Source organism: Euleptes europaea, chromosome 3, assembly GCF_029931775.1.
Source record: "Euleptes europaea isolate rEulEur1 chromosome 3, rEulEur1.hap1, whole genome shotgun sequence".
NCBI classification, from domain to species: Eukaryota; Metazoa; Chordata; class Lepidosauria; order Squamata; family Sphaerodactylidae; genus Euleptes; species Euleptes europaea.
In genome coordinates, this window is record NC_079314.1 from 106,801,490 (window position 1) to 106,814,691 (window position 13,202).

The 13,202-nt window shown below is 46.1% G+C and overlaps 1 protein-coding gene across 1 annotated transcript in view; it reads left to right on the top strand.

Moving 5' to 3' along the window:
* CACNA1C (calcium voltage-gated channel subunit alpha1 C) overlaps positions 1–13,202 on the top strand; it is a 575,193-nt gene that overhangs the window by 448,482 nt on the left and 113,509 nt on the right. The window contains 1 exon segment of the mRNA XM_056845863.1: positions 12,531–12,663. Coding sequence (XP_056701841.1) covers positions 12,531–12,663 — 133 coding nt within the window.

Sequence of the window (13,202 nt, forward strand, 5' to 3'; positions counted from 1 at the left end):
AAGAGCCTATTTATGAGACAGTTGGACTTGTGGTGGCCATGGGGAGAGCCACTTGAACCGTTGTGCACATGGTGATGCCCAGTCTATAGTGGGTTGTATGTGCTTGCTATCCCTAATAGGGTTTGGCCTTTAGCATTCTTGGAGAAGTCTTATTTGGTGCTACCCATAGTGTGCTACAACATGTGCCAGTGTTTGCATACAACCATTGTAGCCATGCCCATCATTCATCAAGGGGGTTAATGAGCCAGGGTAATCCAGCAAATAGCAAGGTTGGCTTGGAAGCAAATTCCTGTTCAGTGATGAACACACTGGTTGGCCTTAGAGAAATCACTACCTCTCTCCATCAGTTTCCCATCTCTGAAATTGGAAAGAGTCCAAGGATGAATCATATTAAGTAATCATGTAAAGATGAATCATATCAGGATTGTAAAGTACCTTTGCATGTAAAAGAGGTGTAGAAACGATGGACGGTATCTGAAACTCCTTCTAAGTTTGCCTCTGCATGCAAAGCGAGTGTTTAAAGGACAAATGCTGAGTTCCATGTTATTTTCTTTCCCATTTTTTAAAAAAATCAAAAGCAACCTCAGCAGACTCCCAGTGTGAGCAAGAAAAGCCCATGCAAGTTGTGCAACTCTTTCCCCTCTGGACATTTTTTCAGCTCAAAATTCCCCCAGCTGCTTTTTCACCTAAAGGCAGAAAGATATAGGCTGTATCTTTTCTCCCAAGGGTAGGGGGGGGAGCATTTTGATTTGAAAAGTGGCCTGGGGAAAAGGGTTAGCCTCTGGTCTAGTTTTCTTTGGCCCAGCCTGTCAGCCTGCCAATGCCATTTTTGTTTAAAAACAACAGTGCAACCAAGAGAAGTAATGTGGCATCAGTGAGATGCATAGTTTGGCCCCAGGCCGGAGAACATCTGGGTGTTTGCCCTGTACATTTGCATGCAATTTTTCCAGACCTTTCCCATTTATTCCTATCTGCTTAGTGGCTGTCCGGTGATCACTGAACATGATAAGCCCCTTGTCCTTATTAGCAACCCAAGCTTGCTGTACTGCATGTGTCGGCAGAGTGTTCTCATCCTGTCCATCTGGAACAACAGCTGACTTTAGTCTTCTTGTAATCGGTCTCTATATATATAGCCAGGTTGCTCGGGATGTCATAGTTTCTCATCTTGCCTTGGTTGCTTCGAGCTCCCCGCCCCGCTTTGAGGCTAACCTACTTATTTGCCAAGGATCCTCCCTAAGATGCCTTTGGTCTGCCTTCCAGAAAGCCTTCACACTCAACCAGTCTCTGAAAACTGCCTGTATTGTTATCAGATACTGGGGAGGAAAGGTGATTCTCCTCTTTGAACACACTGGGAGAAGTGGTGCAGTCCTCTCTTGCTGGGCTGAGGAAAGAACTGCTTCTCGACCGCATAGAAGGACTATGCACATTACAAAATCCATAATAATTGCCAGATAGTTCTTGATTAAGATCCAGGCTAGCCTGATCTCATCAGATCTTGGAAGCTAAACAAGGTTGGTCCTGGTTAGTACTTGGATGGAAGACCACCAAGGAAGTCCAGGGTTGCTACACAAAAGCAGGCCATGGCAAACCACCTCTGTTCATCTCTTGCCTTGAAAACCCTACAGGGTTGCCATACGTCTTGCAGAGACTTGACAGCACTTTCCACCACCAGGGATACTTTGTGTTAGGAGTGTCCCTGGCTCTTTGATAGGATTTCTCATCTAAGCCTGTCGGGAAGATCTTGCCCAGTCTCTGTTCTCAGTTCCGGAAGCAAATAGATTTCTGCTCACTCTGCTTGCCTCCCCTGGTCCAGTCCTGGGTGTTTGGATTTTATAGTATAAGATGTCACCATGCAATTGTTTTTGTAAAGCAAGGAGGGAGTGTCAAGGAGGTCCGGCCTGCTCTCCAGCAAACCGGTTCCTCCTTGGGTCAAAAGTTGCCAAACTCCCCACTGGGCTTCAGGACTCTCCCTAAAGCACAATGCGGATAGACTCTGCTACCTTGTCAAGGAGACTCTGTCTGCTCTCCAGCAGGCCGATTCCTCTGTAGTTCAAAGTCACCAAATGTTTCCCTAAGGAAACCCAAATTCCTTACTGTGCCCCAGGATTCCCCCTTTGAGCGTAGTACAGGTATATCGCCACCAGCTCTCAATTCCAAAAGGCTGGCTTTCCCAGGGATGAGCTGAGAGCTACTCTTCCCCAGCCAGTTTCCCAAAAGTCAAAAACAAGCAAAAACCGTCCCTGCAGAGTAGAGCTTCTGCCAGGGGAGGCTTATTGCCACAAAACACTAGGGTAGGTGGTTTCTCACACACACACACACTCAGGCACTTGGATTTAGCCCTGAGACCCAAAAAAAGGTTTCTCAGACTTCAATATAAAGTCTATAAGTTTATTTAATAAAATGTGCTCGTTACAGAAAGGAAATTATTTGTGAGGCAGATAGCATAAAAAACAAGAAATCTTAGCAATCTCTAACTTCACAGTAGTTCTTTAAGTTTCAGGCAAAATAGGCAAAGTTTCCAAGAGAGTAACAAATGCAAGGTTTTAGTTGATTTATAGTTACCAAGAACCAGGTTTTGGTCCTAACACGCAGAGCGTCAGTCCTTCCTGGTTCCCAGATGATGATCGCTTGGAGACATGACCAGCATGTCTCCCTCCCAAGCTTCATGATTTTGATTAGAACAGAGTTCATATTTATCTCTCCCATCTCATTGGGTGATGGCCATTCCACCCAATGAGATGTTGGGGACGCAATAAACTTGTAAGATATTTGGCATGACACCTCTAGGCCTTTTGAAGTTACAGATGTATTTGCATCTCTGCAGCAATACAAAACATCTGGGCTCCTTCAAGCTTTTGAGATGTCAGGCTTCTAACAGGATTGTCACCAAGAGAACAGATAGCTGATTTACAATAGGAAAGCTTTGAAATGGAGGTGCTTTGAAGTGGAGGTGGCAATGCCTCCGGTCTCCACACCTTTCCCCCCAAAGTGAAGTGGCTTCCCATGGGAAATGGAAATGGTTTCCCACGGGAATGGTTTGTGAGAGAGAGCTGGTCATCAGCTCCTAGTCTGATATCAAGACATTGAAGACATAGAAGGCCGCAGCCTGAACCAAAGTTTGGTGATCAGAAGAAGAGCAAGGTTGCTTTTCTTTACAGGGAGGTACTGCATTTGGCTCCACCTCTTGAAGCAGCCATTGTTAGTTTGGCTCTGCCTTCCACAGAAGCCATTTTAGGTTTGGCTCTGCCTCCTGTGGCAGCCATTTTGGATTGGTACTCAACTCCCTCTCTTAAAAATTCCAAAGGCTCAAAAAGGTTGGGGACCCCTGAACTGAACCCATCTATGGTTTGTAGTTCTGCAATACTTTCAGTTGATTGATACATTGATCAGGGGAGGGGCTGTGGCTCAGTGGTAGAGCATCTGCTTGGCATGCAGAAGGTCCCAGGTTCAATCCCCGGCATCTCCAGTTAAAGGGACTAGGCAAGTAGGTAATGTGAAATACTTCTGCCTGAGACCCTGGAGAGCCGCTGCCGGTCTGGGTAGACAATACTGACTTTGATGGACCAGGGGTCTGATTCAGTATAAGGCAGCTTCATGTGTTCGTGTCAGGGTTCTTGGATCAGGGACTCTGGCACCAGAGTCCAGATGCCTTATTCCATGCACTGCTGTGATAGCTTGCCGGAATGATGGAGCTGCTGATCTGCACCACAATCCTACAGCATACTAATCCTACGAAAGTCCATGGGGTTTGGTGTATAACTCTGTTTAGGATTGCACTGTTGCTCTCTGGTGCATTTCAGTGCCTCCACTGAAGACAGCCAGAAGGTGGTATCACACCTACCAGCTCAGATGATGCAAAGTACCAAAAGGGCTTCACCTATTCCGCTAGAGCTTCTGATTTTCGTCTGGCTTCTCAGCTTGACCAATTCATTGCTGACCTGAACAGAGCCATTCCCACACTGCCCGTGTCCACTTACCCGCTTGACTGTTTGTTTGCTTCAACTAACTGACTGGGGAATTTTTAGTTCTCCCCTGGGTTCTTGAATTGGAATTTCCCTGCCTGCTCTACTCACCAAAAGCAATGGCCAGAGAAGGTGATAGGGAAACACAGGCCATGTACAAAGGGACACTCTTACATAGAACACAAAACTTTTATAAAGGTAAACCATGCAGTTTTATTATACTTGCAAAAGAATATAAAGCAAAGGAGAAAACAATACTTAACTGGATATATATGACAGCACACACACTGACAGACAGACAAACAGTTAGTCAGAGATCTCTGAGGTCGTTCCAAGGAAGAGACAGGAATGGGTCTCTCTCTTAGAAGGACCCCGAACTGGAATCTTGGAAGACATTTTATAGGCTAAACTGTGAGAGAGAGGGTTTAAAACAGCCCCTCCTTGCACATTCTCCTGGAGATGAGCTTTCCACAAATCATGGTTTTATCTTGCTTGTTTTTTTCTGTTCCTGAATAAGTTACTTAGTTTAAAAGAGTCTCTGTCAATTGTCTGCTTGTGAAGCCTGTGTGCCTAAGTAAATTCCCTCAATCTAACAGATAGCTTGTTACCCGGTCTAAATGTCCTTCTTCCCCTTAAAACATAATTGCAAGCAACTAGTGTGCTTTGTTTTAGTCAGCTCCTACTAAATGCCACCTCCGGTGCCTTTTAAGGCAGAGGTCAGGCTTCTAGGCTATATAGAAATGGTTCTTCCTTAAACCAAATCATTCTTTAATAAAAATTTCTCACCGCACTAACAGCCTGGTCAGCATTTGCTTGCCTCTGATCTACCAATTACGACATTTAGATCCATAGCTTTGCCCGAGTCTGGATTCACCATTTAGAGTGTTCAGGTGATGCAGACGATCAACTCACTAGCTACCAGTCTCGGCATGGCAGCCACATTTGAGCTCTGCTTCTGCCCCCCATCTGTAGGCCAGCAAAAAATTTCAATTTTGTTGTACGCAGATGACATGGCTCTGCTATCTTTAACCAGAGTTGGTTTTAAAAGGCTCCTTAATAACCTAGGAGAGTATTGTAGTGAAGAAAAACTTATAATCAATTATTCCAAAACCAAGGTTGTGGTCTTCAGGAAAAGACCTAAAAAGTTTCCTGGAGTATACAAGGACACCAGATTGAACAATGTAAACATTTTAAATACTTGGGCATCACATTCAGTGAAACTCTGAACTGGAACGCTCACCTCTCAATCATTAAGTTTTCAGCCTTAAAGACCATAGGAGCTATTATGAGATTTTATTACACCAGGGGTGGATTCCTTATAGACCCGGCTCTTAAGCTTTACATTAGTAAGATCATTCCTCACTTATTGTATGGCATTGAAATATGGGGGTGAAAAGATCAAACTTAATCCAACTTGGAAGTCACTCAGAATATGTTCATGAGGCGCATCTTGGCTTTACCAAAAGGAACACCAGCAGCCCTTATGAGGGCAGAACTTGGCCTCCCCTCAATGAAAGCTCGAGCTCAGTTCATAATCCTGAAAACAGTGAAAAAATATAACTTAATGTGCGGTCTGAAACCCTCTGCCAGCACCCCCCGTCTGTTCCCCTGAGCAGAGCCAGTGGCTGTGGAGTTTCCTCGGCCTCAGACCACTCAGCCGGGGAATCAGAACTCTCTTCCCCGTCTGAGTCCGCCAGGGTTTTGGGCTCTTCGCAGCCAGAACGTCCCGGCTATCCTCCTCGGCCTCCACCCCACACCCTGTTTTAACGGCTTCCTGCCCTGACTCCACCCCTTCCGAGCCCATAAGGCTTTGTTCCCCGCTTCCCCCAGTTTCCGCGGCCACACCCCTGCCCTTGCGCGGCTGCCGCTCAGCTGGCCTTCGGGTGTGGCTCCCGCCTCCGGCCCCTGCAGCGGTCCGTCACCTCCGCGGGGCTTGGGAAGCCCGGGCTTGGGAAGCTTGGGAAGCTTCCCCGCTCCCGTCTGCTGGTCCCTGTTCGGGTCATCGTCCTGCGGGGGGGGGGGAGAGAAGGGGCCCGTGAGGCTGTGCCGGGGTGGCCTGTCTGCCGACCCGTGTCGGCGTCACTCTCCTCCACCCTCCCTGTTCCGTCTGCCCCGCTGCCTGGAGCAGAGGGCGGGTCTCTCCGACAACACCGGCTGCCGTTCCAGGCCGGAGCTGCGGTGCGGTCGGAATCCCGCCTGCAGGATTGCGAGGTGGGTTGGGACCCCGGGGAAAGGTCTGCGACGCCCTGGCCAGGGTCCGTCGCAGGACACTTAAAAAACACTGATTCATTCAGTAAAAGCAGTTTTCACCTACTGCAAAACAGGGATATTGAGCGATCGAAATACCTTGGTGATATCATCTCCCCTTTTTCCATCCCGATGATATGCTCCGGTCTTCAGGGAGCAATTCAGAACTACGAGGTTGGATTTATAAAGAAGATGCTTTAATCGATAACCATCTAGTTGCCCATACAAAATTCACCCCATGGTTTAAACTGATTAAAAAAGACCATTTCAGAGCCTCATATTTGGCAGACATTACAACATGCAGCCTCAGAGCAGCCCTCACATCGTTACTTTTTCAAACCATGCCCACGGAGCTCTTTGCAGGCCGTTTTTTAAAAATACCACTGGCTCAACGCATTTGTTTATGCGGGGCTTCTGTGGAAGATCTCCCCCATTATGTCCTGGCCTGCCCTTTATACACTGAGCCCCGGAACAAGTTTCTAGCAAACATTCTTTTAGGGTCACAATTGTCATCTGATGCTGACAGATTAATCTATTTGTTGTCAGATAGGGACCCGTATATTTCCAAAAGATTGGCACTGTATGGTCTGGCGGCCAAGAAAATTAGGGAAAAGCCAACTATGAAGGGTGGCAAAGTTGGTTAGAGTCGACTGGGCGTATTTAAATTTTTCAATTTTGTATTCTTTTAAAGATTCTGGTTCTGCCTATTTTAACCTGTTACTATACTGTTTTAGATTGTAATGGCCTATGGCCTTATACAATAAACTTGACTTGACTTGGAGTAGACAATACTGACTTTGATGGACCAAGGGTCTGATTCAGTATAAGGCAGCTTCATGTGTTCATGTGTGTATGTATTACCCACCTTCCTGACTCAGATACTCGGATGAGGTTGAGGAGGACCAGACCCATCGTAGGATTCACTTAATATTTTATAGGCTCATCCTGCCCCAGTTTTCTCATTCATTTTCTTTTGCTGCCTTTGCTATCTTCAGACACCAGTGCTCTCCGGGGGCTTATTATAACAGCTCTCTACCCTGCCCTTCCTGCTGCAGCCACTTAACAGGGTAGCCTCGACAGGCTGCTTTTCAGCAGCAACATCATAATGATGATGGTGGTGATGATGATGTTGGTAGGTAGTGATGCATTCATAAGCGGACAGTCTAGCTCAAGCACAGGAAAAGGGTTCAGGCTGTTTGAGTAATGTAGGCAAGAGTGAAACCCTGACATGTTGTGGCATTCTGTACTACAAACTCAAGAAAATGTATTTTAAAACACTTATAATTGTTCTTTTTCCATTTTATTATTCTTCTGAATTGCAAAGTACTTTGCAGTCTTTCCTTCGTTCATCTCTATTTGCAGAAGGCAATTGTAATTTCCATTATAAGAGGTGGGGATCTGGGGCTTAGACATAGCATCTTTCATAATCTGCCCAGTTAGCTACAAGCTGAGTCGGGATTTGAACTGAAGTGTCCCAAGCCCCAGAGTAAGTGCTTGTCTAGGTGGTCTAGATCAGTGGTTCCCAAAGTAGGCAGTACCACCCCCTGGGGGGCAGTGGGATTACCTAGGGAGGCACTAAGAGGCAAGGGGGCAGCAGGGGGCACTAGAGATGGGCCCCTTCAACTGTGTTGTTCGATAGGGTAGGGGGCACTGGGGTTGAGTTTGTGCAACCAACGGTGTGGTGGCCCGAAAAGTATGGGAACCACTGGTCTAGATGTGGCTTCTCCCAGGGCTAATTTAATACCATGGTACTGAGCCAAGGAGCCCCATGGCGCAGAGTGTTAAGCTGCAGTACTGCAGTCAAAGGCTCTGCTCACGACCTGAGTTCGATCCCAACTGAAGTTGGTTTCAGGTAGCCGGCTCAAGGTTGACTCAGCCTTCCATCCTTCCAAGGTCAGTGAAATGAGGACCCAGCTTGCTGGGGGTAAAGGGAAGATGACTGGGGAAGGCACTGGCAAACCACCCCACAAACAAAGTCTGCCTTGGAAACGTCGGGATGTGACGTCACCCCATGGGTCAGGAATGACCCGGTGCTAGCACAGGGGACCTTTACCTTTTACTGAGCCAAGAGCAGAGGAAGGTATTGAGAGTCAGTGTGGTGTAGTGGTTAGATTGCCAGACTAGGATCTGGGAGAGCCAGGTTTGTATCCCCGCTCTGCCATGGGAGCTTGCTGGGTGACCTTGGGCCAAAGACATACTCTCAGCCTAACCTAAATAATAAATGGAGGAGAACAGTGTAAGCCACTTTGCATTCCCATTGGGAAGAAAGGCAAGATATAAATGAAGCAAATAAATAAAAATGAATATTGACAGAAAGAGGTGCCCATTAGAGTACTGAAGCAGCCATTGTTCTGTTGGATGATGCCTCTTCACTGATCTAGCTAATCCCCATTCTTCCACTCGGATTATGTATCTTGCAGCTATCAAAAAGCCTCTTTCTGGAAGCAGCCTAACATGTCTTTTCCTGGATAAGAAACATCTGTTGACTGAAAAGAAAAACTACATTTTATAAAAACAGAAAGATGAGACAATACAGATCATAGATAGATTACATAATCACATGGAAGTACACAGGGGTGTAAGCCACTAAGAGTTTCATCGCTTCAATGCTACAGCACCCCATTGGCTGCCTATACCTGAAAATGAAGCCCTATGAGGAGTGGCTGAGGGACTTGCGAATCTTTAGTCTGGAACAGAGGAGGCTGAGGGGAGACATGCTTGCTCTCTTTAAGTATTTGAAAGGCTGTCACTTAGAGGAGGGACTATTGGCAGCAGAGGATAGGACTCGCAATAATTGGTATAAATTACGGGTGGAAAGGTACATGCTATACATTAGGGAATTTTTTTTTTACAGTGAGAGTAGTTCAGCAGTGGAATTGGCTGCCTAGGGAGGTGATGAGCTCCCCTCTCTGGCCGTCTTCAAGCAGCTGCTGGACAAACACTTGTCAGGGATGCTCTAGGCTGATCCTGCATTGAGCAAGACTAGATGGTCTGTATGGCCCCTTCTAACCCTATGATTCCGTGAGTTCTATGAGTTCTATAAGCTGGGATGCAACCCGGGTGGGGGGATTTTGTCTTTCCTTGTAGTTGAACACATAAACACATGAAGCTGCCTTGTACTGTCAGACCCTTGGTCCATCAAAGTCAGTATTGTCTACTCAGACTGGCAGCGGCTCTCCCGGGTCTCAGGCAGAGTTTTTCACATCATTTACTTGCCTAGTCCCTTTAACTGGAGATGCTGGGGATTGAACCTGGGACCTTCTGCGTGCCAAGCAGATGCTGTACCACTGAGCCATAGCCCCTCCCCCTAAGTTGCACTTACTTGACAATCATAGAGCTTTGTGACAAGTTCTGCTCTTTGGTTGTAGCATGTTACAGATTGAAATATGTCAGAAGCGTAGTATGTGAAAAGTCCCTTCCTTGGGGCAAGGCATGGGATTGGATGCCCTTCTGGTCCCTCCCTAAAGCATTTGATAATTATGTGAACACAGCTGATGGTACAGAAGAGGACAGTGATCTTGCCACCACCCCCTACTATGAACAGTCACTATGGAATTAAGGAGGGAGTCCAACAAACTTCCTTTGGGGATTATTGGCAGAAAGGCATAGTCTTTTAGCTATAACAATTTTCTGAATCATCTTGTGGCTTTTCTGTTTAACTAATTATCCCAATGGCACCTGTGGACTGTGTTTTTCTTAAATATATTATTGTTGGTCTGTGCCCAAAGTCACGATAAACTTTTGCAGCTGTCTGAAATCCTCAAAGTGTTCTTTCAAACCTTCTCTGTTTCCCCAAAGGCCGTCCAACATCCCTTCTTGGCATTTCTTACTTGAGGGGTAGTCATAGATCTCCACAGCGCCTGAAGCTTTCGTTCTTAAGATCTTGGTTCAAGAGTTTTAGCTTTGTCTGTTACCTTTAGTTCTCTCTCTCCTGAATTCGAAAAAAGCAACAGTTCCAGGAATTTATTTCGGTGTCTTGTTAGGAAAAAGTGTCCATCCCCAGGGAATGCTCTTTGTGGTATTAATTCGTTTAGGGGGGGAAATACTCCAGGAAAGGTGTTATCTCGTTCAGGGTGCATGAAATCACAGAGATGGAAGAAACCACAGGATACGTGCCCACCTGCCCTTTCTCTGCTCTTTCTAAGGAAGAATTTTCCCACACAATCCAGCTAAAATGTGATGCTATCACAGAGGAGATGTATGACAGCAAGGTCCTGGGATGACATTCTGCTCCATGTGACCAAAGCTTACATACTAAGCCACATACTACAGGGAATAGTAGAACTTTCCCAGCACTCTGTGTCTTATAGTGGCCAGTCAGATGTTCTGTATTCATAGAGGCTCATAGGCAAGGTGTTATTGAATCATAGTGACTTGTGATTTTCTCCCCAGCATTTTCTCCCCAGCATCCAGGAACTGTAATTACTACCTTTCACTCAGTTCAGGTAGCATATGACTTTTGAGGGGAGGCAATCTGGTTGACTGGGAGGGCATTATTTGTTTATTAGTTTAATTTATACCACACTTTTCTCACCAGTGGGGACCCAAAGTGGCTTAAAATATTATCCTGCATTTTATCCTCACAGCAACCCTGTGAGGTAGGATAAGCCAAGAGTGTGTGACTGGCCCAAGGTCACCCAGCAAGCTTCCATGGCAGAGTGGGGATTCAAACCTAAGTCTCCCGGATCCTAGTCCGACTCTCTAACCATGCTGGCTTGTCCCGAATAAGGCCTCAGTTCCCCTGATTGAATGCTGTTTGGCAATTAGGTCTTCTGAGGTTTTTAAGCAGAGACTAGATGGCCATCTGTCAGCAATGTTGATTCTATGAACTTAGGCAGTTCATGGGAGGGAGGGCATCTTGGCCATCTTCTGGGCATGGAGTAGGGGTCACTGGGTGTGTGCGGGGGAGGTAGTTGTGAATTTCCTGCATTGGGCAGGGGGTTGGACTAGATGACCCTGGTGGTCCCTTCCAACTCTATGATTCTTCTGGACCTGGCTCTGTTTCAGAATTCTCAGGTGGCATCTGCAGGCAGGAGTCTTTTCTGCCAGCTAATCTTGGTGTGCCAGCTGCAGCCCCTCCTGTATGACAAGGGTTTACCTACTGTGACAATTGTCAGAGTTGCTTTGATATTTCACTACTGTAATGTGCACTCTGTGGGGCTGTCTTTGAAGAGTGTTCGGAAACTGCAATTGTTCCAACATGTGACAATTAAGCGGTGAACAGCTGACAGGTGCCCATCCCAGGGATCATTTAACATGGGTCTTCAAAAAATCGCAGTCAATAGCAGTTAGTATCTGGGGTCTATCCAGAGCTCTGTTTTTAACCTTTAGAGCCTAAACAGTCAGGGTTAGAGAATATGAAGACGCACCCGTATCCTTTCCTCCCCATCATCATAAGAAGACAGTGAGGCCAACATAGGGTGCTTTTGAGGTTGGAGGGGAGTTACTAGAAACTGGTCCTTCTCAGTGGTGGTGCCTCAGACCTGGATGCCCCCTTTGAATTCAGGCAGAACTGGATGCCTATTCAGCATGCAGTCACATTTTCTTCATGCCACGAAGGCTGAAACGTAGTCTTTGTTCCCTGTCCTGAGGGAATGGCCACACTTTTTGAGCTACACTGGGCCCAATGCAGGGAATAAATAGGGTCGCCAGCAGGGCCGGATTTAGGTTTGATGAGGCCCTAAGCTATTGAAGGTAATGGGGCCCTTTATATGTCCAGCTGTCCTTTGTCAACAACAAATTGTCGCTGTTTTTTGTGTTGAATATATGCTATATGGTAATTTATGGACCTAATAGGTATCTAAAGCCATTTGCACATAACAAAACACTGTTGCTGTATGTAGGTTTTATTTTATTTGTTTTTTATCTTATATTTTAGAAATGAATATCCAGTTGTTTTTTTCTTTTAAATTTTTTTGGGGGGCCCAAGAGAGTGGGGCCCTAAGCTATAGCTTGTTTAGCTTATACGTAAATCCGGCACTGGTTGCCAGGTCCCTCCTCGCCACCGGCTGGTGGATTTTGGGGGTGGAGCCTGAGAAGGGCGGGGTTTAGGGAGGGGAGGGACTTTAGTGCCATAGAGTCCAATTGCCAAAGCGGCCATTTTCTCCAGGGGAACTGATCTCTATCGGCTGGAGATCAGTTGTAATAGCAGGAGATCTCCCGCTAGTACCTGGAGGTTGGCAACCCTAGAAATAAAAAAGGCCCGTTCTCACACTGTTTGCACTATGGGACACTGAACATCACAGTTAACCCAGTCTGTGAGGCAATCACGAAAGCTGCTGTTGATGAACAGTATTAAAAACTAAACATTGTCTCTTCCAGGAGAGGATGAAGAAGAAGAGCCTGAGATGCCCGTTGGCCCTCGTCCACGCCCAATGTCTGAATTGCACCTCAAAGAGAAAGCAGTACCGATGCCAGATGCCAGCGCTTTCTTCATCTTCAGCCCCAGCAACAGGTATTTCGAGGTGGCTGTTTCATTACATGCTCTCCAGACTTGAAAATCGGAATGGAAAGCATGCTTCTTTGGAAAACGTGTGTTTTGTACAGCGTCCTGTCTTCAGAGGAAAGTTTCTTCCATGCAAATGACCTGAAAAACATATACTTTAGGGAAGTTCGTGCCGCTGTCATTTATCTGGGAGACTTTTCAAATCATAAAGATTTAAAGCATAATGATTGGGGGGAAAAGAAAATAACAAACCAGTTCAGCACTCTGTGAATTAAAACACCTGCTTGGTGCTTCATTGCTTGAGGGGTATAAGCATTATTTTGGGTCAGCATAATCTCTCCGACCTTTATTAGTGAGGTTACAGTGGTTACAGACAATCTAAATAGTGCTTATGCAAGACATTAAATTCCAGAAGCCAGAAACTAAAACCAAAAGGATCCTATATTAAGCTCACAGTTAAAAATTGAGAGTTCTGGCCACCACAATCTGTTCTAAATTTCTAAATTTAGGAGGCACCTTTCTGTTCTCAGTCATCTATTCACAATAAA